Genomic DNA, 26,571 nt, shown 5'->3' on the forward strand with positions numbered 1-26,571 from the left:
CTATATGCTGTCTAAACTCACTTTAGACCCAAGGATCAAAACAATATGAAAATGAAAGGTAGTAAAAAGATATTTCATGCTAATAACAACCAGAAAAGAGCAGGGTTACCTATACTAAGCAAATTAGACTTCAAGTGTAAAACAATTAAAAGAGATAAAAAGGACATTATATATTATTAAAAGGAACAATTCATCAAGAAGACATAACCACCATTAATATTATGCACTGATTTACAGTGTCCCAAAATACATGGGCACAGACTGACAACACTAAAGAGAGAAGTAGACACCTCTACAATAATAGTTGGTGACTTCAATCCATCACTCTCATCAATGGATAGAACATCTAGACAGAGAATCAATAAGGAAACAGAGCTTTTGAATAATATGATTAATGAAAAAAACTTAACAGAGATTTACAGAACTTTATACCACACAACACCAGGATACGTATTTTTTTCAAGTGCTCATGAATCATTCTCAGGAATAGAACATATGTTGAGTCACAAAGCAAGTCTGAATAAATTTAAAAAGACTGAAATTATACAAAACACTTTCTTAGACCATAATGGAATGAAGTTGGAAATCAATCACAGGTAGAGAGCCAGAAAATTCACAATATATGGAAGCTAAACAACACACTCTTAAACAGCCAGTAGGTCAAGGAATAAATTACAAGAGAAATCAGTAAATATCTTGAGGCAAATTAAAATGAAAACACAACATATCAAAACTTATGGGATGCAGCAAAGGCAACACTGAGAGGGGAATTTATTGCCTTAAATGCTTATACTAAAAAAGAAAAAAGATTGAAAATCAAGGAACTAACTGTTGCACCTAGAGAAAGAGTAGCAAACAAACCGCAAAGCAAATTGATGGAAAGAAGTAATGAAGATAAGAGCAGATATAAATGAAACTGACAATATGAAAACAATAAAGAAAATAAACAAAATCAGAATTGGTTCTTTGAGAAAATCAATAAAATTGATGGACCCTTAGCTAGGATGACAAAAAGAGAGAGAGAGAGAGAGCATGAGAATAAATAAAATCAGAAATGGGAGAGGGAATATAACCACTGAGCCCACAGAAATAAAGGAGGAAATGAGAGGATACTGTGAGCAACTATATGCTAATGAAATAGACAATGTAGATGAAATGGACCACTTCTTAGAAAAGATGAGCAACCAACATCTTGAGAAGAAATAGACAACCTCAACAAACCAATCGCAAGTAAAGTGATTAAATCAGTCAATCAAAGAATGTTACAGACCAATCCTTTTAATGAATATAGATGCAAAAATCCTCAATAAAACACTTAAAATCGAATCTAGCAGCACATTAAAAGAATCATACACAATGACTAAGTGGGATTAATCCAAGTATGCAAGTGTGGTTCAACACAAGAAAATCAATTAATGTAATACATCATATCAATAAATTAAGGTGGTAAAACACATGACCATCTTGATTGATGCAGAAAAGGATATGATAAAACTTAAAAATCCTTTATTTCTTTTTTTTTTAACATCCTTTCTTGATGAAAACACTTCAAAAGATAGGGATAGAGGGGAACTTCTTCAACATGATAAAAAGAATATATGGAAAAGAACCACAGCTAACATCATATTCAACGGGGAAGGACTGAAAGCTTTACCTCTAAGATCAGGAAAAAGACAAGGATACCCACTGTCACCCTTGTTATTCACCTGTGTACTGGAAGTTCTAGCCAGAGCAATTAGACAAGAAAAAGAATAAAAGGCCTCCTAATTGGAAAGGAAGAAGTAAAACTCTCAATGTTTGCAGATGGCATAATATTATATGTCAAAAATCCAGAAAAATCTACAGCAAAACTATTAGAACTAATGAGTACAGCAAAGTGGCAGGGTACAAGAGCGACACCCAAAAATCAGTACTGTTTCTTGATGCTAGGAATGAGCAATTTGAGGAAGAAATCAGGAAAAAATCCATTTACAATAGCAACCCAAATAATAAATTATTTAGGAATAAATTTATCTAAGGACACAAAGACCTATACACAAAAAAAATAACTGCAAAAAATAGTTAAAAGAAATCATGGAAGTCCGAAATAAATGGAATGGCATATCATGTTCATGGATTGAAAGACTAGATATAGTTAAGATGTCAGTTCTACCCAAACTCATCTATAGATTCAATGTAATACCAATTAAAATTCCCAAAACTTGCTTTGCAGAAATAGAAAAACCAATAACCAAATTTATTTGGAAGGGCAGGGTGTCCTGAACAGCTAAAAATGTCTTGAGAAAGAAAAATGAAGTGGGAAGACTCTCACTACTTGGCTTTAAAGTACATTAAAAGCTGTAGTGGTGAAAACAGCATGATACTGGCATTAAGACAGATACCCTGACCAGTGGTATCAAATTGAGTATTCAGAAATGGACCCTCTCATCTATGGACAATTGATCTTTGATAAGATGATCAAGCCAACCCAACTGAGATAGAGCAGCCTCTTCAATAAATGGTGTTCAGAGAACTGGATCTCCATATGCAAAAAAAGGAAAGAGGACCCTATCTCATACCTTATACAACAATGAACGCAAAATGAATCAAAGACATAAACAATAGAGCTAGGACGATAAAACTATTGAAAGAAAAAATAGGGAAATATCTTATACATCATGTGATGGGAAGTGGTTTCCTAGACCTTACACCTGAAGTGCAAGCAATGAAAAACAGAAATAGATAAATGGGATCTCCTCAAAATTAAACACTTTAATGCTTTAAAGAACTTTGTCAGGAAAGTAAAAAGGCACTCAACGCAATGGGAGACAATATTTGGAAACAACATAGCAGATAAGGTTTTAATGTCCAGAATATATAAAGAAAGTTACAACTCAACAACAAAAAGATAAGCAAACCAACTAAAAGTGGGCAAAAGACATGAAGACACTTTTCAGAAGAGTTCAGGAGTTGTAACTGTTATTTCTAAATTCTGAGATACTGAGCTGTTTGTATATAACCTGGTCATTTCAGAAACTTCAGGTATTTACTTGGCACCTGAGATTCAGAGTTAGAGCTCTGAAGCTATGAAAGTCAGCACTACCCCATACAGAAACTGTTTTAAAAAGTTGAGCAAGGGATCAGACTTCAACCAAAAATATGAATGAAGCAAATCTGGATAGGATGAAGGTGGATCAGAATACAGGTATGTTAAAACTTCAACTTCTATGTGAGACTGAAGCGAGAGATGTTTATTTGGTGCAAAATTTATATTTTGGGTAGTACATTACCTAATTTAATTTGTATGGTCAGTTTAGTTGAATACCATAATTACATGGAATCTTGAATAGGGAGTGAGATCTTGTTAGTTTGTCCAGGTTAGCGTGATGCCCCAATATATCCCAGAGAAATTTGGGCAGTGAATAAAAAAGTATTTGCAAAGTCCCCTTGGGGGACTTGGGAGAAAGGAAGAAATTTTAACTTCCCCATCTGGAGAATTTCTAATATTCTCGCAGTTATGGGGACAACCAATTCAATAGGCTGAGCCCTAGATCTTGGAGCTCACACCTATGAAATTTGTTCCTGCAAAGGAGAAGCTAAAACTACTTAGAATTATGCCCCAGAGTCACCCCCAGAGAATCTCTTTTGTTACTGAGATGAAGCCTCTCTCTCTAAGAAAACTTGGAGGGTAAACTCACTGCCCTCCTTACTACATGGGATATGACTCCCACGGGTATAAACTTCCCTGGCAATGTGGGACATGACTCCTGGGAATGAGTCAGTACCTGGCATCGTGGGAGTGAGAAAGACTTCTTGACCAAAAGGGGGAAGAGAGAAATGAGTCAAAATAAAGTTTCAATGGATGAGAGATTTCAGTGTAAAGAGGTTCTCATGCATTGTATAGATATCCTTTTTAGTTTATGGTATATTGGAGTGGCTAGAGGGAAGTACCTGAAACTGTTGAACTGTATTCCAGTAGCTCAATTCTTGAAGGTGATTGTATAGCTATATAACTTTTACAATGTGACCATGTGATTGTGACAACCTTGTAGCTGATGTCCCTTTAACCAGGGTATGGACATACGGACAGATGAATAAAAAAAAATTGGACAAATAAATAAATAAATACTATAGGGGGATAAAGGGTAAAAAAAAGTTGGTAGATTGTATGGGATGTATGGGCTTTTTCTTTTCTGTTTTAATTCCTTTTTCTGAAGTGATGCAAATGTTCTAAAAATGATCACGCTGTTGAATCCACAACGTGATGACGTTGTGAGCCACTGATTATTACTTTGGATGGACTGTATGGTGCATGACCATATCTCAACAAAAAATATTTAAAAAAAAAATAGTTTCTGGTTTTTCTCAGAACCAAGGCAAAAGCTAAATTTTCTAAACTTGCATTCTATTGTCTGGCAAGCATCCTCTCTGAAATGTCCCCCCCAAGATACTCACTCCAAAAACCCAATTAAGCCCCTAGTTAAGCACATCTAGCCCAGTAAGAATAAAGCCCTGTTTACACTTAACCTCCCCTTCTAAAACTAAGAGGTCCCTGCTCCAAAGAACAGAACCCAGCCCATTTCCTTCCAGATTATAAAACTTTCCACTTTAAAAACCTGCCCACAAACTCCCCGTCTTGAAGCTGCTTTCACTTTTGCAAGTAAATGATTTCCTTCCTGTAGCAAACTTGGTGTCCTGAAAAAAATGCTGGAAACCACAACTCGACTCCAATGTATGTTTCATCAATGTGATCCTGTGCTTGTTTTCTCTTCTATTTTTTTTTGTCTTTGTTCCATTGTACCTTTGTTTTTGTCTTGTCTTTTGTAGAAACTAATCATGAAAACAAGTATAACAAATCGAAGGTCACTGCTAGTACTGTTGTTTATTCTAGCCTCCTGGATCATTTTTATGGTTTTCCAAAACTCTGCAGAGGTAAGAATTGTTTTTCATTTGTGTTTTATAAAAACCTATATTCACTTGATCTCTCACTTGTTCTATGAAAGTCCAAAACACAAGACCTGTTAAGTACCTATTAGTCATTAAAAACAAATGGTGATCATGGTAATGAATATACAACTATGTGATGATATTGGGAGTTATTGATTATATACCAAGAATGGAATGATCATATGATAGGAATGTTCATGTTTGTATGTCGTTATGTTTAAAAAAATTAAAAATTAAAAAGCTAAAAACAAATGGTAAAGGATAACATTTTATGTGTGTATACACCCACTCATCTTCCTGTGTTACATACATATTGTTGTAATTATTCTCTACCAGTTTTAAGCTTGAGTTTTCACTTTCATTAAGGGAGCTTCAAACAAAGTAGTTTCATTTTTATACAGTAAAAGTTATGTTTTTTAATAGTTAATGTTTTTTTGAGTATTGTTTAAGAAACCATTCCAGTTCTTCCCTACTCCAATGTCTGATTAATTACTAAAATATTTTACTAAAACTTTTTAAGTGTGCTTTTGAATTTAAACCTTTAATATGTCTGGATTTTGGGGGGGGCATTTCTGGTGTTTTCATTTTATTTCCATACCAATAATCACTTTTTCAGCTCATTTTATTTTATAGTCCCTTCTTTCCAACTGATTTGCCATGGCACGTCTATGGTTTGGTAAAATTTCAAAGACACATGGGTCCCTTTCTGGGGTCTTTGTTCTATTCCATGGTGAATTTGTCCTTCCCGTGCCAATTTCACATTGCTGTAATTAATATAGCTTTATAATTGGTCCTGAAAATTTGTAGGCCAGGTTGATGTTGCTTATTCTACTTCAGAAAGTTTTTGGCCGATCCTGGTCCTTTACTGTTCCTTACACATTTTTGAGTCAGTCTACCAAATATAATGAAAAATTCCAGTTCAATTATGTATATGTATTACATTAATCTTGTAGATCAAATTGGAAAAACTGACATGTTTATAATATTGTTTTTCTGTTTAGCAACATGAAACATCCTATTGCTAATAACTTGCAAGGTCTTGCAGTAAATGTTACAATCTTTTGCATACAGGGCACACATATCTTTTGTTAGGTTTATATCTCTGTACTTTATAATTTTCTGTTGCTATTGCAATCAATGCAAATGGTGACTTTTTAAAATTACATTTTCTAATCGCTCATTGCAGGTATAGGTAGATGCAACTGGCTTGTGCATATTGAATAGCCAGGATTTTACTTCCCAAGATCTTAAATTCATCATATAATGGATACAATATCCTCTAGTATCTCTCTGAGATTAGGAAGTATACTTATCCCAAAGTTCTGTTTTGTCTTCTTATTAATTCTGTTCCCTTGAATGTCTTTGGATGTCTTCTTTTTTTGAACTTGATACCTCTCTTTCACGAACTGGCTTTTATAAAATTTTTTCTAATTTTGACTGTGTGCAAATCCTTATATATTAAGATTCCATAGTAGCCAGTCTGTGAATTCTGGGTCATTTTTATGGTTTTCCAAAACTCTGCAGAAGTAAGAATTGTTTTTCTTTCATATTTTATAAAAGCCTATACTCACTTTTTGTAATATAGGTAAAAAAGAGCTTCAGGGGAATAAATGCTCCTCATTTGTTTTAGGTGTTGCCAGACACACAGAGCTCTACCCCACCTCATCAAACTAAGTATTTGTAGCCCTTATTCCAATCTAGGTAAATAAATCCCTGCTACTAGTTGCCTTGCCCTGGGCAAGGTGGGAAAATAGGGAACCAACAACCTGCCTGTCTTCTCCTGATCACATTCTGATTTTCTTGCTTATCCCTTCACCCAATCCTGCTCCAGCTATCAGCCTCCTCCAGGTCTGTAGCATCCCTGGAGAGGATGATATGAAAAATGTCTGGAGAGGCATCTATCTTCTGCATAACTCTCACCTACATGAGTTTGGAGTTGTGTTTTTTCATTCTTGATCTATCCCATTTTTCTTTCATTTTTTTGGCAGTCCCTCGTCATTTTTGGTTCAGTTAAGTTGTGTCTTCCCATTACTCAGAAAAGTTCAAGATTTTTAAAGCTCTTTTTTTGCTTTTTTATATGATTTGGTAGTGGGAAACAGAGGCTGCAATATGTACGTAGTCCTCCATCTGGAGTCAGAATTTTTCTGTTATATTTCTATTAAAAATTTTGTGCACAGGTGTGTCTGGTGAGATGTTGTTAAGTGTGTGTCTCTTCCTTCCCATTCTCCCTCCTTCCCTTATTTTATTGCCTTATATAACATAATGACTGAAAGAGTTTACAGCGAGCTTGCCTTAGGATGGACCAGCAAAGCCCCTGTGGACTTCACTGGGATTTATCAGAACAGGATTAGTTGTTGTGTTGTGTAAATGCATTATTCTGAGTTTCCCTGCTGATATTAAAAATAAAAACAGCAGCTTTTCTCCTTTACTACCATGTTTACAGCTTTTTTCCATTTCGGAATCTAGGCTGAGTTTTACCCAGAAGCTCTCATAGGGCTTTCTCACTGCATTGCTACCTTTCTTCTGTGAAATTCAGGAAGTAGGTGAGAGAAGTCAAGCCAAAATTAAATGATTTTTTTTCTTTTTCTTCTTTTCTTTTTTTTTAACATATGCAGTCACTTTTAGAATGAGGTTTTCTCTTTTCCCATGTGACAGTCCTTCCTGCAAATAGTTGACATTCCTAGTAAAATATTAGCTTGTTGAAAAAACATGTAACAGATGTGTTTATACCAAAGAGCCTGTTGTATTGCTTACCAAGTTCTCATTCTATGAGGAGGAGTTTATGATACGCTGGTGACAGGGAACTCACAGACAGGTTTCCTAGTGAGTAAAAAATATTAAGATGAAACCAAAGCATGTTGAGTCATTGGGGCTTTTGAGGTTTCTTTTTAACAATTTGTATATTCTTGGGGCCCTTTAAACTATGAAATTGTTCTTATACTCCCAGTTCTGCATGGATCTGGGTTAAGTAGAGGGTACTGGGAATGGGAAAATTCCTGGCCATAAAGGATTTTGGGGAAGAAGGTTAACTCTAAGATGCAGATGTGTTCCATTGGAATTAAGAATGATACACTTGAGGGATAATTCTAAGGCTGGTCCTGTACAGAGATGGTGTTAAAGAAGTGCAGAACTAGAGATGGGCAATTTCATGGAGACTGGTCTGCAATCTCTGTACCAGGTCAAACACCTAGGATCTGTCAAGGTATCCCTTCATTGTAGGGAATAAGGACTTCCAAGATGGGGCAGGGAGTCATTATAGCCTACCAGGAATATGCTGATGTTGGAATTTTCTGTATTTTTTAGTCATTGTATTGAGTTGTGTTTGCAGCACTATATTGGTTATGACATCCAAGCAGTTTATATAGTTTTTGTCACTGTTATGACCCATGTGTGCGATCTTTGTATCTCCATTTTTGCCAAGCACATTGTGATTTTCTTGCTCAAATGCAGGTCTCATTTCTAATGGAAACATTTTTGTTCTTTACCTTTCCTCTACAAGGGGCAAGATTTGTTGTTTTAGTAAGAAATGAGATGAAGGAGGAGAAAAAACACCACCCCTCTTCCCTTAGTCCAATAGATAGATATCATTCAAAATAGGAGTCTTAATTCCACAGAAAAAGAAATTAACGAGACATATTATCTTAATCACATTACTAGCAATGTTTGGCTTTAAGAGTTTTAGAGATTTTCCGTATTAGCCTGAAAATTGGCATTTCTCATATGTTTGCTGAAGTGTGTGTGTGGCTTTAGATTCTGTCCCTCAGGCTTCACGTTGCCAGACCTGACAGGATGGAAGAAGCCAGGTGAATTTGTGAGCAGCTGACCAGGGTCACAGTGGCCTGACCTCGAACCAGCTTAAGGCTTTAAGCCTTCTGTCAGAACTTGCATTTCTAATTTCTTCCCTTCAGGGTGAGAAAGGGGAAGTGGGGAAGGGTTAAGTGTAGTCACTCTAGGCTCACCTGGCATCATTCCAGAGTTTTTATTAGCTCCCAGCAGGTGATACCATAGTCAATGCTCCAGCCCAAAAACAAACTCCAGGAATATAAACTCCATTATGAACAATTCTAGCCACTCTGAGCCTGCTTTTGTGATTGATTGATTGATTGATTGCTCAACAATTCTGCTAAAGGGGCTAAGTTTGACTGCCCTTAGCCAGGCAAGCACTGTAAGGTGTGTTTCATTTAGCATTATTATGCAAAACTCCACTGTTGGGATGATTTTTTTAGGATAGGAAATGAAATTGCCTCTCAGTGACCCTGACCCAAGCCTGCTTCCTAGTTTGAATTTTTTTTTTTTGACGAATGGATGGTACAGTACGTCTGCATGGTTGTCTGTTGCTAGACTTTATATAATGTGTAGTTTCAGTCAGCTTGAAAACTAATCTCACTACACATAGCAGTACATTGTAAGCATGTTATATGCAATGTTAGTATTTCTGCTTTGAATCCTTGACATTGCAATGAAATTCTTACTTTATTAATGTATTTGATATGCCAGTTATTGTGTGCGATTTAAGCTTTTTTCTCTCTTTTTTGGTTGTGTGCATCCTTTTATAACAAGCCTCTGGAAATATATCATATCTGAGAATTACTGAGCTATGTTTGTAATGCAGATGTACTTAAAGAGTATATAAAATAATCATTTTTTTAAAAAATATATATTTAAAATTAATATTAACTCTGTGGGAAAACGGTCCATTGTGTAAAACATAGTTTATCTTTGGATTCAGTGTTTGTTTGGGTTTTACAAAGTAGCTTGTATTTTCTACATAATATAGTAAAAAGTAAAGTAATTGTAATGCATCAATAAAATGGGTGAATTTTGTGATTCAAAAAAATTTTGTACGGAGAAAATTATTCTTCCATTCTAAAAGTCATTTATAGTTTTCATTTAATGTTGCAGAGATTGAAAAAATCCGATAATGTAGTGTGATAGCTAAAAGTCAATATTGTGATAGTGTTGTTCAGATCCTCTAAATCTTCCCTGATTTTTCTTTCTAGTTATTGTGGCAACTACTGAGAGAAGAGTTTTTAAATCTCTAGCTGTGTTGGTGGACTTTCAATTTCTCCCTTTAATTCTGTCAACTTTTGCTTCATGTATAAGTACATTTGTATGTGTGGGCACATATACATCTATTACTGCTATATTTTCTGACAGATTGACTATTTTATCATTATGAGATGTTCATCTTTATTTCTAGTCTTTGTGTTGAAGTCTGGTTTAATATTAATATCAGCTTCTTTGTCCTTACATGGTGTATCATTTTCTATCCATTTATTTTAATCCTTCTGAATCTCTATACTTAAACTGCATTCCCTGTAGACAGAAAATAGTTGGGTCTTCCTTTTTTACATCTGCTTTTTAATAAAGCATTTAGCTCACTTTTAGTAAATGTAATTCTTAATATGAGTAGACTTACCATTCTCTTGTTTTCTGTTTGTCCCTCTATTTTTTTGCTCCTCTCTTCCCCCTTTCCTGCCTTCTTGTGAATTAGTTGAATATTTTTGAGAATTTCTTTTTAGTTTCTCTATTAATTTTAGCTATAGTTTCTTTTTCTAAAGTAGTTTTTCTAGGGATTTAAGTACACAATCCTTAACTTTTAGAGTTAATATTGTACCACTTCAAGTAATCTACCAGAATCTTTCACTCATATAGTTCCATTTATTTCCCACCCCTTTCTTAGGCAATAGTTGTCATATTGTTATAAAATGATAATTTATACCTCAATTAATTAAATGCATTTTAAAGAAATTAAGAATAAAAACATAAGTTTTTAAACATTTATCCATATATTTACTATTTTCAGTGCTTTTTATTCCTCCCTGAAGATCTATGGTTCCATCTACAGTAATTTCCCTTCAGTCTGGAGAACTTTCATTAGCCTTTCTTGCATTGCAAATCCATTGCTGCTTCCTTCTTCCAAGTATTAATTCCCTCAAGTTTCTGTCTGCTTTTGGTCACTCTTCAGTGCTTTTAGTGAGATGTTTCTTAAGTTATTGTCCAGAATTTAACATTCGTACCTGCAGGAGAATTAGTCCAATACAAGCTACTCTGCCTTTAATGGAAATTCTGAGATGAAACTGTGATTAATATTACTATTTAATGATTTGACGTATTAAAATATTTTAAAGAAAATATTTTTATTTGTCAAATAATAGCGATAATAATAACAAACACTGAGTATGTGTCAGGAACCATCCTAAATGTTTTTCATATGTTAGCTCATTAATCCTCACAAAAACTACATGAGGTCTTTAGATGATGAAACTTTTCATGAAAAGTTAAGGTGCCTGATCAAGGTCAATCCTAGGCAGATATTTTTTTAAATGAGTGACCCAGTGTTGCAAACATGCATTATGACTACAATTCTCATGTACTGCTGACTTGGGTGTAAACTGACACTACATTTCTAGAAAACAGTATCATATCACATGTCAAGACCTTTAACCGTTCACCAATAATTCTATTTTGAGATTCTCAATAAATAAACTGAATTGCAAAAAAAGATTTACAGCAAAAGATGTTCTTTACAGAACTATCTGTTATTGTCCAAGAAGATGGGAACAGCCTATACCCTCAGGCTGGACTACTATATGAGCCTTTAAAATAAAGAGAAGAGTTTTTAATGACACTGTTTACAAAATCAAAATTCAGTAATCAATATGCAGCTTATTCACAATCATGTAATATGGTATACAAAGAATGAGAGTAATTAACCAAAATGTTAACAGTAGTTATCACTGGTTCGTGTGATTATGGGTGATTTCTTTCCTATACATATTCTTCATTTTCTATTTTTAATAATAAGTCAGTTATTATTAGAAAGTTATTATTAATCATAAATCAGTTATTATTAGAAAACAATAAATCAATCATTAATAATAAACCATATATATTAATAACAAATAGTAATAGTTAATAATAAATCAGTTATTATTAGAAAATAATAAATATTTTTATGAGCATATGCTTCTGTGCCTCCTAACTAACAAAAGCAATCTGAAAAATACTAGTAAATCTCATAGAATTTTAAAGCAAAGTGTGAAGATTAAAAATGAAAAATAGATAATCCCTAGTTCACATAAAAGTCTCATGCATTTAAACACTGTTTTAAGGATTTCTTTAAATGACTGAATTTTAGGTTTAAGATAAGAAATAATAGAACAATAAACAGGTGTTCTATGCTATGCAGTAAAAACACATTTTCTCATTTGATCTTCACAACTGCCCTGTAGATTTTGTGACCACCATTTTAAGGAAAAAGATTATAAGGCTCTTTGAGATTAAATGACTTGATTTAACAAGTTAACAAATGAGAAGTGAACTTTCGACACCACATTTTCTCAGGAAAATCATTTGCCTATGAAACATATATGATTATAAAATCTCAATAGCATATTTTTTATTGTTGGACTGCCCATTATTCTTTAAAAATGAGGAAGATGGCTAACCCTCTAAAACTTATATAAACAAGAATGTTTACTATGCTCTCTATTCTATTCCTTATCACGTCAGTTTTGGACTGCACTCAAATTGTCCATCTCCTTGCATCAGTGGGATTTCATCATGAAGTCCTCATGTCCTAAAGTACCACTGAGTCCAGTGGTGTCACCAGCAGAGACTGACCTGAGAATAAAGGAGATTATGAAGAAACTAGACCAGCTGATTCCACCCAGACCTTTCACCCACATCACCACCACCACCAGTGCAGCCCACAGCAGAACCACTATCCTCAACCCCCGAGACACCTACTGCAGGGGTGATCAGCTAGACATCCTGCTGGAGGTGAGGGACCACTTGGGACGCAAGAAGGAATATGGCGGGGACTTCCTGAGAGCCAGGATGTCTTCCCCAGCCCTGAACGCAGGTGCTTCAGGAAAGGTGACAGACTTCAACAATGGCACCTACCTTGTCAGCTTCACTGTGTTCTGGGCGGGCCAGGTCTCTCTGTCTCTCCTGCTCATCCACCCCAGTGAAGGGGCATCAGCTCTCTGGAGGGCAAGGAACCAAGGCTACGATAAAGTGATCTTCACAGGCCGGTTTGCCAATGGCTCCACTCATGTCAGTACTGATTGCGCAGTAGTTTTAAACTCAAGTTCTGAACTGTGCCAGTACCTAGACGCTCAAGACCAAGAAGCTTTCTACTGTGTGAGGCCTCAACACATGCCGTGTGCTGCACTGACACACATGCAATCTAAGAACAAAGAAGTTTCTTATCTTAACAAACAAGAGAGGATGCTCTTTGAAAGGTAAGTATTTCTGGAGAAGAACTGGGCAAATGAGCTAATGATTTGACTTAAATATTGTAGAAAAATGAACATTCTGTGAGTTTATTGACTTAGGGACTCTCTGTGAAGAGCCATTGGGAAAGAATCTATGAAATCATTTTGGGTATTTAATCCTTATCATTGAAACAAAAAGTATATACAGAGATAAACATTTTAAAAGGATAAGAAATTTATGAGAATGTGTATGCTCTAACATAAACTTTCTACATCTCAATAAGTCATCTTGGACACCTGGGTGTCTATATTCCATGTACTAATACGCAAAGAAAAGGAATTTTATTAAGTAGTCTAAAATTTTGGACATCTTGGTAAAATGTTTTACCAAGAAATAACTAAAGCACTGGATAATATGACTTAATGTGTTTTCTGGTCGTTTGGGCCACCTGCATATTAATTTCTACATTTGTTTCTTTAAGGTCAAATATGGGTAGAGAAATTATGGAAAATTTCAACACCATTAATGTCTCCAATTGCAACAGTAAGTTCTCTTTCTGTTTGATGGATAGTGCTTGGTACTAGACCTTGTTAAGTGGCTTCGCCCCTCTGCTAGATTTGTTCACTATCATCAGTCCTGCAATCTAGCTTGTCTAAGGTGGGCCAACATATCAGTTGGTAAGTAAGTGAATGATTAGAATGACAACGATGTCAACTGACTATAATTCTCATCATCAGTCTACTTATCAGGCAAAAGAATATCAGCCCATCACCACAATAATATTCAAATATCGAAACTCTTCCCCAGTTCTGCTCCTAGTTTCCTTCTTCCACACACCATCATCACTTCTCACACGACAGTCTTCACCATCACCATTTTCCGCATCACTACTAGATCAAGAATCATGACCTAAAGGTTTTCAACCTACCAGTATGAGTCGATTCATTAAAATTTTCTCCTTGTAGTATTATGAATTGAATCATTAAAATTTTCTCCTAGTAGTTTTTGCCACCTTTCAAACAGTTTTAACATACAAAGTGGCCCTTTCACACTTTACTAATTTCTCTCTGATATTGTTGACTACAAACAGCTTAGGAATTCCCTATCTAACATGATTTAAGGCAAGATCTTTTATGACCCTCTAATTTCAGATTTACAGCTTGCTAATCACTAATACATGTATTTACATGAAAGTGAAAATATTAACCTAGAATTAGAATTTGCTCTTTTTTTCATAAAGGATATATAGATGCACTCATACCAATTGTAAAGATATAAAACTACCTCCCTTTGTTTGGTAAATAATCACTGTCCAATCTCTCCAAGGGTCCCTTATCTTCCTATCATCTCCGGCCCTCAGAGTCCCAGACTCTTCTTAAACCACTGTGTAACAGGTTGATATCTGGCACATGTGGGGCCTCTGAGACCCTGCTCCAGCCTACAACCATCCCCATTAAGATTAACCAGTTCCCAAGCCAACTAAGTTGTTAATATTTTTAAATATCACCCTGCATATAACTCAAAGGATTTGCAGTTCCATGGTGATATATAAGTTTGTGACAGAGTATGACAAACTTGGGAGTAAAGTTGGCTAAAATGATAAGGTAACTGAGCTTTCATTACTAAGCAAGAACTGATGGCTTTGACTTTTATAGGAAGGCAGCTAAATATTTAAATTTTTACACAGAGATTTTTTTCTCTGGGAGAAAACATCTGCTCTCACAATGAACATTAAGGAGGATCATTTAGAAAATCCACTTTAGAGAAGAATTTTACAGAATAATAGCTATTCCGTTAAGAGATGCTTCAATAAGACTTTTCCACTTTTGCTATCACCTTCAACTTCCCATTAAGAGGGTACTTAAAATATATAGTAGGCTCTTAATAAATATTTTTAGATAACTTGATGCTTTAGGAGATCCTATCTTGCTTATTCTTTAGCAGCAGAAACAGTTCCAGTGAAAAAGAAATGCAAGCTGGGAATGACATCTGCAGTCCCCAGTGGGCATGTCTGGAAAGACACATGGAATCCTGTCTCCTGTAATTTGACTCCAATTGAAATGAATAAGTGCCTGAGTGGAAAGGTCATATATCTAATGGGAGATTCCACAATCCGCCAGTGGATGGAATACTTCAAAAAGAATATCAACAGTATGCCTCAATTTAAGTTATTATTGTCACCTTATTTGGAAACTTTTGCATTTCAAGGGGAGAAAGAAATATGGAAAGGACCTTTTCTTTTTCATTTTCTTCAATCAGAACATACTAAAACTTCTCACCACACATTGTTATCTTTCTTTTATGTGGCTGGAAGGAAGCCACTGTAGGCAAAGGTTTATCAAATCCCTATCCCCAAAGCGTTCATACTTCAGTATTTACCAAGCATGCTTAGAAAACTATTGATGGAGCTAAAGATAATATAATTTAAGAGTTACCAACAGACTTCAGCCATTATTTTACATTTGGTAAGAAAACAATTGCTTCACATTTTCTTAGAAGTTAAATTGCATAGACAAAGTGTGTTTTAGAAAAGAAAACTAAAATTGGAAGCAGAATGAAGAAAATAGCACTGCAATTTTCTTCCTCCCTTGCCTGTCCCCTCCATGTCAACCTTCACTGGGTTAGGACTTCAAATGGAGCTGTTTAGTTCTAACAGGTTACATGTTAAATAGCATTAATAATCCTTTTCTGAACTAGAAAAGAGTTTTCTAAACTTCTAAACAAATGTTCTAGCTACAGAGAAATTGCCCTTGATATTGTGATCCAGTTAGTTACAATGGAAAATTGAAGTAATTCATTTTATACTATCCTATTTTGCATATTTTCAGAAGTGCTAACATCAAGTAGACTGTTTTCAAAAGAGTTGGGAAGACTTCAAGTTTAAGTGCTGATTCTGTCTCTTACTAGATATGTAATATTGGGCAGGTCAATTCCTCTCTTCATTTCTGTTCTACAACATGGCAATAATATAATAGTATAGAATATATGTGTGTGTGTGTTTGAAGTGTTTTGGGGTGAATTAATATATCAATCCAAATAAGTGCTTTGTAATCTGTAAAGCATTTCACAAATGAGTAGTAATATTATTATTTAAAGGGATGTCCTCAGCACCATTCCAGGCAAATGAGAAGGTAATGCAGAAGTATAGAATGTAATCCCACTCTTATGGGAATTTACAGAGTAGCTGGGGAAAGAAGAAAATTAACAGTTCAACTAATTTTTAAATTTTTAATTAAATTAATTAAAGAGCATCAATCAGTACCATTGTCTATCTTCAAATGAGCTTAGTCTACAGTTAATAAAATATACAAAAATAATACCTGCAAAATTCACCCCATCATCCTAACAGAGAAGTTACCTCAATGTCTTATGATCCCTACTCCACCTGACTCTATGGTTCTACAAGAGAACATACATGATCTCTTGCATTTGTATATTACTTTTGATTGTTCAAAAAACCTTCAAAACTATTCCCTCATTTAAACAATCATCAGACATGATTTAATTTATTCAAGCTATAAGTACCAAATCTTCTCTTCTATCTTATGACTAGTCAATTTTTGTAACTTTATTCTCCTTTCATTTTGGGATTGCATCTATGTCATCAGCACTGAAGTCAGTGGATCTGCATGAATTTGGAAAATTGCAACGCCAACTAGTTGTGGATTTGGATAGGAATATCATCATCCAGTGGCAAAAACATGGCTATCCCTTGATTGGATCATTGACCTATTCAGTCAAAGAGATTGAGTACATCGCCCGAGCCATTGACATAACTGGAGGAGATAAAAATACAGTCATTGTTATTTCTCTGGGCCAACATTTCAGACCCTTTCCCATTGATGTTTTTATCCGAAGGGCCATCAATGTCCACAAAGCTGTTCAGCGTCTTTTTCTGAGGAGTCCAGACACTGTGGTTATCATCAAGGCAGAAAACACCAGGGAGATGTACACTGATGTGGAAAGATTTAGTGACTTTCATGGGTATATTCAAAATCTTGTCATGAAGGACATTTTCCATGATCTCAACGTGGGCATCATTGATGCCTGGGATATAACAATTGCATACGGCACAAATAATGTCCACCCACCTGTGTCTGTAGTCAGAAATCAGATTAATATATTGTTAAACTATATTTGCTAGATAATTCACATTTCTTCAACTCATTCACTTAATTAAGAACATTTATTGTGACTGTAAGCATGTTAGATGTTGATTTTGGCTCTGAACTCCAAATTGGCATAAGGGCATAATCTGTACTCTGGTTGATCCATGAGCCATGAATTCACCCAAATCAGTTATTTCTCATCTGGGCTTCACTTGAAAATGAAAATGAAAATATTAATGAATAGGACCTTTCCTTCTTGACCAGAGCCATGGATGCCTCACAAATGGGAATGCAAGTTACAAACAGTAATAAATTTAAATTTAAAATCTTCACTCTATACAAATAAAATCAGAAATTAGAGGGGCGCATTACTACTAAACCTCACAGAAATAAAAAGATCATAAGAAGATACTATGAACAATTGTGTACCAACAAACTAGGCAACTTTGATGAAATGAACAATTTCCTAGAAACACATGTAAAACCTACACTGAATTGAGAAAAAATAGAAGTCCTCAACAAACCAATCATAAGTAAACAAATTGACACAATTATCAAAAATCTCCCAACAAAGAATAGTCCAGGACTAGATGGCTTTACAGGTGAATTCCACCAATCATTGCAAGAAGAATTAATATCAACCCTACTCAAACTCTTCCAAAGACTTGAAGACAAGTGAACACTATCTTATTCATTTTATGAAACCAACATCACCCTGATACCAAAGCCAGAAAAAGAAGAGAAAACTGCAGACCAATTTCTCCGAGAATATAAATGCAGACATCCTCAACAAAATACTAGCAAAACAGGGCGGGCCACAGTGGCTCAGCAGGCAAATGTTCTTGCCTGCCACGCGGGAGACCCAGGTTTGATTCTCAGTACCTGCCCATGCAAAAAAAAAAAAAAAAAGCAAAACAAATCCAACAGCACATTAAAAGAATTATACACCACAAATAAGTGGGTTTTATTCCAGGTATGCAAAGGTAGTTCAACACAAGAAAGTCAATGTAATAAACCACATTAACAAACTGAAGAGGAAAAAACACATGATCATCTTGATTGATATGGAAAAGGCATTGAGCAAAATCCAGTATCCTTTCTTGATTAAAAACAGAAAAGGAAATGAATAGAAGGAAACCTCCTAAACATGATAAGATGCATATATGAAAAGTCCACAGCCAACACCATACATAATTGTGAATGATTGAAAGCTTTCCCTCTAAGTTCTGGAATAAGGTAAGGATGCCCACTGTCATGACTGTTATTAAACATTGTGCTCGAAGTTAAAACTAGAGCAATTAGGCCAAAAAAAACACCCAAATTCAAAAGGAAAAAGTAAAACTATCACTATTTGTAGATGACATTTTCCTATATTTAGAAAGTACCGAAAGGTCTACAACAAAGCTACTAGAGCAAATAAATGAGTTCTGCGAAGATCAACATGCAAAAATCAGTAGTGTTTTTGTACAATAATACTGAACAGGAAATCGAGGAAAAACATCCATTTACAATAACAACTAAGAAAATCAAATATCTAGGGAAAAATGTAATCAATCATGTAAAGGACCTATACAAAGAAATCTTTAAAACATCAGTAAAATAATTAAAAGAAGACCAAAATAATTTGAAGGACGTTATGTGTTCATGAATTGGGAGACTAAATACTGCCAAAATATCAATTATACCCCAACTGATTTACACATTCCATGGAATCCCAACAGAAATTCCAACAGCCTACTTTGCAGAAGTGGAAAAGCCATTTATTAAATTTATTTAGAAGGGTAAGAGACCTCAAATAGCCAAAGGCATCTTGATGAAAAAGAATGAAGTTGGAGGTCTCATACTTCCCAACTTTAAATCATACCCTAAAATTAGATGGTCAAAGCAGCATGATGCTGGTATAAAGACAGAAATATTGATCAGTGGAAGTTATTTTTTGAGTTCAGAAATAGACCCTCATATTTATTCCAGCTGACTTTTTGTTTGTTTGTTTGTTTGTTTTTGTTGGCATGGGCAGGCTCCAGGAATCCAACCCAGGTCTCCGGCATGGCTGGTAAGAATTCTGCTACTGACCCACCATTGCCCGTCTCCAATTGACTTTTGACAAGCTGACAAATCAACTCAGCTGATACAGAACAGTCTCTTCAACAAATGGTGCTAGGAGAACTGGATATCCATATCCAAAAAAATGAAAGAGGGAAACAGGACCCCATATTATGCCTCAGAAAAATTAACTCCAAATGGATCAAAGACCTGAATATAAGAACCAGGTATTGTGATTTGAAACTGTTTTGTAAACCAGAAAAGCCATGTTCTTTTAATCCTGATGCAATATTGTAAGTTGGGACCTCTTGATTAGGTTGTTTCCTTGGAGATGGGACACACCCAATTTTGATTAGATGGAGATGTGACTCTGCCCATTCAAAGTGGGTCTTAACTCATTTACTGGAGTCTTTAAGAGTGGTCATGGGGAGAGAAACAGTTCAGAGCCAATGTACACATGGACCTTTGGAGATGCTAAAAGCCCCAGGAGATGCCAGAAGCTGAGAGAGCCATATGAAACCTGGACACAGACACCTGGAGAGAAGAAATCTCTGGCCCCAAAAGATGCTAATCTAAGAAATGAAACCAAGAGTTTTGCCCCAGAAAAACTAAGTGAGGCTCCATAGATGCTTAGAGAGGAAACCACTGGAATTAGAAGCTGGAAGAAATGGAACCGGGAATAAGGACAAGCAGATGCCAGCCACATGCCTTCCCATAAGACAGACATTGGCCTTTCTTTGGAGTGAAGATATCTTTCTGTGGGTGCCGTAGTGTGGGCATTTTTAAGGTCTTACAACTGTAGACTTGTAACTTAATAAATCCCTTTATAAAAGCCAACCCGTTTCTGGCATATTGAATTCTGGCAGCTTTAACAAACTAAAACACCAGGGTGAGAAAACTCCTAGAAGAAAATGTAGGGGGTCTTCAGAATCTTGTGTTAGGCAACAGTTTCTTAGACTTTACACCCAAAGCACACACAACAAAAGAAAAAACAGATAAATAGGACATTCTAAAAATTAAAAACTTTTGTACATCAAAGGATTTTATCAAGCAAGTGAAAAGACAGCCTACTCAATGGGAGAAAATATCTGGAAACCACATATTCAATAATTCTTACTATCCAGAATATATAAAGAAATCCTAAAACTCAACAATAAACAAGACAAACAACCAAATTTTTAAAAAAGGTCAAGGACTTGAATAAATAGAAACCTTTTCAAAGAGAAAATACTGAAGGATAAAAAACATATGAAAAGATACCCATCACTAGCAAATAGGAAGTATAAATGAAAACCACAATGAGTTATCATTCCATACCTACTAGAATGGTCACTATTAGAAAAAAAGAAAATAAATAGATTTGGGGAGAGTCTGGAGAAATAGGAACATTTATTCCTTGCTAGCAGGAATGTAGAGTGGTGCAGCTGCTGTGCATCATTTCTTCCTCAGGAAGCTAAGTATAGAATTTCCATATGATCTGGCAATCCTGCTACTAGGTGTATAACCGTAAGATCTGAAAGTAGGGTCACAAACAGACATTTGCACATGGATGTTCACATTTTTCACAATGGCCAAAAGAAGGAAACAATCCAAGTGTCCATCAATAGATGAAAAGATAAACAAAAGACATATATACATACAATGGAAGATTATTTAACTGTTAAGAATGAAGTCCTGATGCATGCAACAACATGGATGAACCTCCAGGACATGATGTTGAATGAAATAAGCCACACACAAAAGAACAAATAATATTTGGGCTGACTAGAATGAACTAATTATACTGAGCAAATTCTTGGAATTAAAATCTAGAGTAGAGGTTACCAGAAGACAGAATGAGGTTAGAGGATAAAACATGGGACTGCATAACATAGTGAACGCTGTTATAGACGATGACTGGTGAATTGGACAAATAAAGGAATGTTCTTAGATGAACTAGAACAAATACTTATCATTATTACAAGATATTAATAATAGGGTGGCATATAGGAAAAACATACATTGCAAACTATCGAATATAGTTAACAGTATTATTGTATAGTCTTTCATCAGTTGTAGGAGAGGAACTATACCAGTGCTAAGTCCCGATAATAGGAGGGTATGAGGGATGTGAAATTTTTCTTTTTGGATCAATGAGAATGTTCTCAAATTGATTGTGGTGGTGAATGAACAGTTCTGTGGTTATACTGAGAGCCACTGATGATACACCTTGGATAGATTCCATGATGTGTGAATAAAACTTTAAAAAAAAAATTCTTCACTCTTATGCATGAAGATTCACAGCAATAAAATTATAAACTAAATACTTGGAGAAAGCAGTCCCATTTCCAAATTTTTACCACTATAAATAAACTCAAGATAATTTCCAAGAGGGAAGAGGAGAAGCCTTGTGAGGTGATATTCCTGAGTCCATGGTCTGGAGAGGTAAGGGGATATGGGAAAGCAGATTTCCAAGCAAGGCCCCTGGATTCTGAAAACCACTGACTCTCCTCTCCCTATATGAACTCCCCTGCTAAGAGCTAATCTGATCCTATAGCACTTACCCTTCAAGAATATAAGATAGCACCAGTGAAAAAACATTGCACTAGAAGTCCAGGGAAGCTAGGCTTTAGTCGCAGCTGTCAGCAATTTTAAGACTTTGGATCTTGGTTCCTCACTTTCCCAAATGAAGGTGTTAGTCTAATATTGCTGATTTTCTGATCTTGCTCCACACAGCTCTGGATGCCTTAAGTGGACACTTATGGACTAGAGGGACAGGAATCAAGATGGGTGCCTTGTTAATCAAAGCCACGATGAGATACCATTTCACACATATTAAAATGGTTGCTGTTTTAAATAAGGAAAATAACAAGTGTTGGGGAGGATGCGGAGAAATAGGGGTACTCATTCGTTGTTAGTGGCAGTGTGAAATGGTGCGGACACTGGAAGACAGTTTGTGGTTCCTCAGAAAGCTAAGTATAGATCTACCATATGACACAGCAATCCCTCTACTAGGTATATAACCAAAAGAATTGAAAGCAGGGATACCAGCACATATTTGCACATCGATGTTCATAGCAGCATTATACACAATTGCAAAAAGATGGAAGTAATCCAAGTATCCATCAACAGATGAGTGTATATAAATAAAATGTGACATATACATACAGTGGAATATTATTCATCCATAAAAAGGAATCAAGTCCTGATAATGTGACAATGTGGATGAATCTTGAAGACATCATGCTGAGTGAAAAAAGCCAGACACAAATGGACAAATATGGTATGGTCTCACTTGTTTTGAAACTATTAGAATAAGCAAAGTCATAGAGTCAGAATGTCGATAATGGGTTGCCTGGTGATGCACTGGGGATAGGGAATGAGAAGTTAAGGCTTAGTATGTCCAGGGTTCCTATTTGGAATGATGGAAATATTTTGGCAATAGATGGTAGTGATGGTAGCACAATGCTGTGAACGCAATTAACAGCCCTAAATTAAATAATTTGAATGTAGTTAAAGAGGGAATTTTTAGGTTATATATATGTTACTAGAATAATTTAAAAAGAAAAGTACAACAACATAATCAGGAAACCCTAATGTAAACTTTGTACTAGTTAATTGTTTCATCATTTGTAATAAAGGTGCCACACTAAAGCAAAAGTTAAAAACGGAAAACTGAGCAGGACATTTTTATTTTTGAGAGAATTCTGTATTTTCTGCATGATTTTTCGGGAAACTCACAACTTCTCTGATTAAAAAAAGAATGGGTTCCTGAGAAGATGAATATAATTTGCATATCTCCATCTAGCCTGATCAGGAAAATAGAAGACACAAAATGCCAATGCTAGGAAAGAGGTGCAACATCATACAGATTTAACAGATATTAAAAGGATAACAAAAGAATATTACAAACAGCTTTGTGCCAGTAAATTCAATAGCCTTAAATAAAATGAACAAGTGCTTGAAAGACACAAATTGCCAAAGTTCACACAAAAAGAAATAACCTGAAGAGTCCTATACAGAAAATGAAATTCTATGTGAGAAATTTCTTCCTACACAGAAAACTGTAGGCCCAGATGGTTTCAACCATGAGTTCTACTACACATGGATATGGATATGGGCAATTTATTTTTCCTTTGTCAGCTAACACTAAAGTTTTGTCAGTAGAAGGCGATATGGAGGGACACTGAAAGAAGAAAAGTGTTTTGTTTCCTGGTTCCATTGTTCTTGCCAGGCAGGCTTCTGTGCCTGTATGGCTTTCTCCAATACCAATAAGAAACTGTAGCATTTGCAGTTTTTCCAGTGCCTGGATCCTGCACTGCAAGAAGCCCAGCTGCTTCCCCTGGGCAGTTCTGTAGCACAGTGGCTTTGGTGAGACATCATCCAAGGAATAGCTTTGGCCAGCAGCATCCTAGAGTTTCAGCATGTTCCTCCAGTGTGCAGGAACCTCCAGGGACTTCCTTGCCCATCAATGAGTTACAGCTATGGCCTCTCCAACAAGGTCTGGATATTAGCACTGGTGTGGATGGAAGGGCTCTTTCTTGGGTGCTCTATCCCCAGCTCTAAGGTTAGTGACTGATTCTTAAATCTATTATACTTATATTATAGTACTTCTTACTAGCCAATCCCTCATTACCCTAATCCCCTTACAATTAATAATTCTTTACATTAAACTTTTACTGTTGAAATTACTTTATGGTTTCTCTCTTCTGATTAAATCCAGACTGACCAATCAGCCAGCCAAAGGCACATCAAGGAAAGGAAAAAAAAAACTACAGGCAAACATTCCTCATGAACATAGAGCTCAAATTCTAAAATAAAATTTCAGCAACTCAAATACAACAATATACTTTTTAAAAAAAACCATCATGACTGAGGGGTTTTAACCTAGTAATGCAAAGTTGGTTTAACATTTCAAAACTCAACTCACTAGAGCACTAAAGCTATAAAAGTCAGTATTACCCCATTCAGCAACTGTTTAAAAAGCTGAAAAAATTTTCAGACTTTGTTTAGAGATACGAATGAAGCTGATCTGGCTAGATCTAAGGTAAATCAGAATACTGGGTAAAGGACGATATGGCCCATATTTTCAAACTTCAACCTCTATTAAAGACCAAAGAGAGAGATGTTTATTGGTGCAAAACTCACATTTTGGATAGCACATTATCTGATTTAACTTGTATGATCACTTTACTTGAACACCATAATTACACGGAATCTTGAATAGGATGTGAGATTGTGTACAGGTTAGTGTGATGCCCTGATATATCCCAGAGTAAACTGAGTAGAGAATAAAAAAAGTATTTGCAAAGTCCCCTTGGGGGACTGGGGGGAGAGGAGGAAATATTAAACATCCCTATCTGGGGAATTCCTGACATTCTCATAAGCAGTGGGGACAACCAGTTCAATACACTGAACCCTCAATCATGGGGCTTGTCCCAATGAAGCTTATTCCTGCAAAGGAGAAGGTAAATCTACTTATAATTATGCCTAAGAGTTACCCCCAGAAAACCTCTTTTGTACTCAGATGTGGCCCCTCTCTTTCTAACCAAATTGGCATGTGAATTCACTGCCCTTCCCCATATGTGGGATATGACTCCCAGGGGTGTAAATCTCCCTGGCAATGTGGAACATGGCTACCGGGGATGAGCCGGGACCCAGCATCTTCTGAAGGCGAAAGCCTTCTAGACCAAAAGGGGGAAGAGAGAAATGAGACCAAAAAAATTCTTCGGAAGGAGAAAACCTTCTTGACCAAAAAGGGGAAGAGAGAAATGAGACCAAAAAAATCTCTCAGTGGCTGAGAGATTTCAACAGAGTTAGGAAATTATCCTGGAGTTTATTCTTACACATTATATAGATATCCTTTTTTAGTTTATGGTGTATTGGAGGGGCTAGAGGGGAGTTATCTGAAACTGTTGAACAGTATTCCAGTAGCCTTGATTCTTGAAGAAGACTGTATAATGATAAAGCTTTTAGAATGTCACTGTGATTGTGAAAACCTTATGTCTGATGTTCCTTTTATCCAGGGTATGGACAGATGAGCAAAATAATGATAATAATAATGATAAAAATAAATAAATAATAAGGGGAGATGAAGGGTAAAAATTGGGTAGATTGAAAGACTATGGCTTTCTCTCTCAATGAGAGGGAAGGAGGGCTAAAGGGTATGGTATGCATGAGTTCTTTTTTTTCTTTTTATTTCCTTTTCTGGAGTAATGCAAACAATCTAAAAATGATCATGGTGAAGAATGAACAGCTATGTGATGAAATTGTGAGCCACTGGCTGTATAATATGGTTGGACTGTTTGTGTGTAGACATTTCTCAATAAAAATATTTTTTAAAAAATGGAAACAAATGAGTGAAATGCATGAACTTAAAAGCACTAATTTTATGGGGCATTTTGAAATGGCTCAATCTTAGGTATTTTTCTGTTTAGTTCCTAACTTCCCTCTGGCATTACAAAACTGAACTCAAGATATGTAAAGCATTATTCTATTAATCTTTCTAAACACAATAGTTCTTATTAAAATGGAATTTTTTCCACCTTCAGATTCACATTTGACTAAAAGAAATGTTATATGATATTTTGGCATTTAGCACAAAAATATGTAGTACACTGAATGTCTGCCATTTAAACTGTGTAAGACTTGAAACCCTTTTCTCAAATTGTTAAAATATTATATTTAACTTTCTAATATTTTAATTCATTTCACATAACAGTTTTATTATGCTATTCTACCATGATTTAACTAGAAGCACAAACTCACAGACACAAAAAAGTTACTTCTACTATGCCAGATTATACTCAGGGTAACAGCAAATGGCCAGGTAATTACAAGGTGAGACTTCAACCATTAGATGAACTCTTTGGCTTAATTACTGAGCAAGATACACATACTGGATCATAAATAATTTTTTAAGTAAAAAAAAACTCAACTTACCATATTACCAAACTAAAAAGAAAAACCATATGATCATCTTAATACATGTGGAAAAATCATTTGATAATATTCAACATCCCTCTCTGGTAAGAACTAAAAAAAGAAGGAAACATTCCCATCAAAGAAAACTCTATAGCTAATATCATACTTAATGGTGAAAGACAAAAATTTATTTAAAAAGAACCATAGACCTAAAAGTAAAATCTAAAATTATAAAACTATTAGGAGAAAGCATAAGAGAAAACCTCAGTGACACTGGGTTAGGCAACACTTTCTTAAATATAATACTAAAAGCACAGTCTATGAAAGAACAAATTAATAAATTGGATTTAAATTTAAAATACCTGTC

The 26,571-nt window shown here is 35.4% G+C and overlaps 1 protein-coding gene and 1 long non-coding RNA gene across 10 annotated transcripts in view; one reads left to right on the plus strand and one right to left on the minus strand.

Moving 5' to 3' along the window:
* Positions 1 to 25,761, plus strand: part of LOC143644200 (NXPE family member 4-like) — a 36,743-nt gene extending 10,982 nt beyond the window's left edge. For 5 of the 9 annotated variants that reach the window (XM_077112850.1, XM_077112858.1, XM_077112849.1 and 2 more), the window contains 5 exons: positions 4,807 to 4,911; positions 12,442 to 13,175; positions 13,631 to 13,692; positions 15,091 to 15,300; positions 16,758 to 25,761. In XM_077112850.1, coding sequence (XP_076968965.1) covers positions 4,807 to 4,911; positions 12,442 to 13,175; positions 13,631 to 13,692; positions 15,091 to 15,300; positions 16,758 to 17,293 — 1,647 coding nt within the window. In that variant the 3' untranslated portion in view covers positions 17,294 to 25,761. Of the gene's footprint in view, positions 1 to 1,448; positions 4,712 to 4,806; positions 4,912 to 12,441; positions 13,176 to 13,630; positions 13,693 to 15,090; positions 15,301 to 16,757 lie in introns of those variants that run through there. The other 4 variants (XM_077112852.1, XM_077112851.1, XM_077112857.1 and 1 more) reach the window with 4 other exon arrangements.
* The window catches only part of LOC143644205 (uncharacterized), a 63,217-nt gene continuing 48,536 nt past the window's right edge, over positions 11,891 to 26,571 (minus strand). The window contains exons 2-3 of the long non-coding RNA XR_013156551.1: positions 12,835 to 12,917; positions 11,891 to 12,552 (exon numbers count right to left, since the gene is read on the minus strand). This is a non-coding gene — a long non-coding RNA (uncharacterized LOC143644205). The remainder of the gene's footprint in view (positions 12,553 to 12,834; positions 12,918 to 26,571) is intronic.

This window comes from Tamandua tetradactyla, chromosome 8, assembly GCF_023851605.1.
Source record: "Tamandua tetradactyla isolate mTamTet1 chromosome 8, mTamTet1.pri, whole genome shotgun sequence".
Classification (NCBI taxonomy): Eukaryota; Metazoa; Chordata; class Mammalia; order Pilosa; family Myrmecophagidae; genus Tamandua; species Tamandua tetradactyla.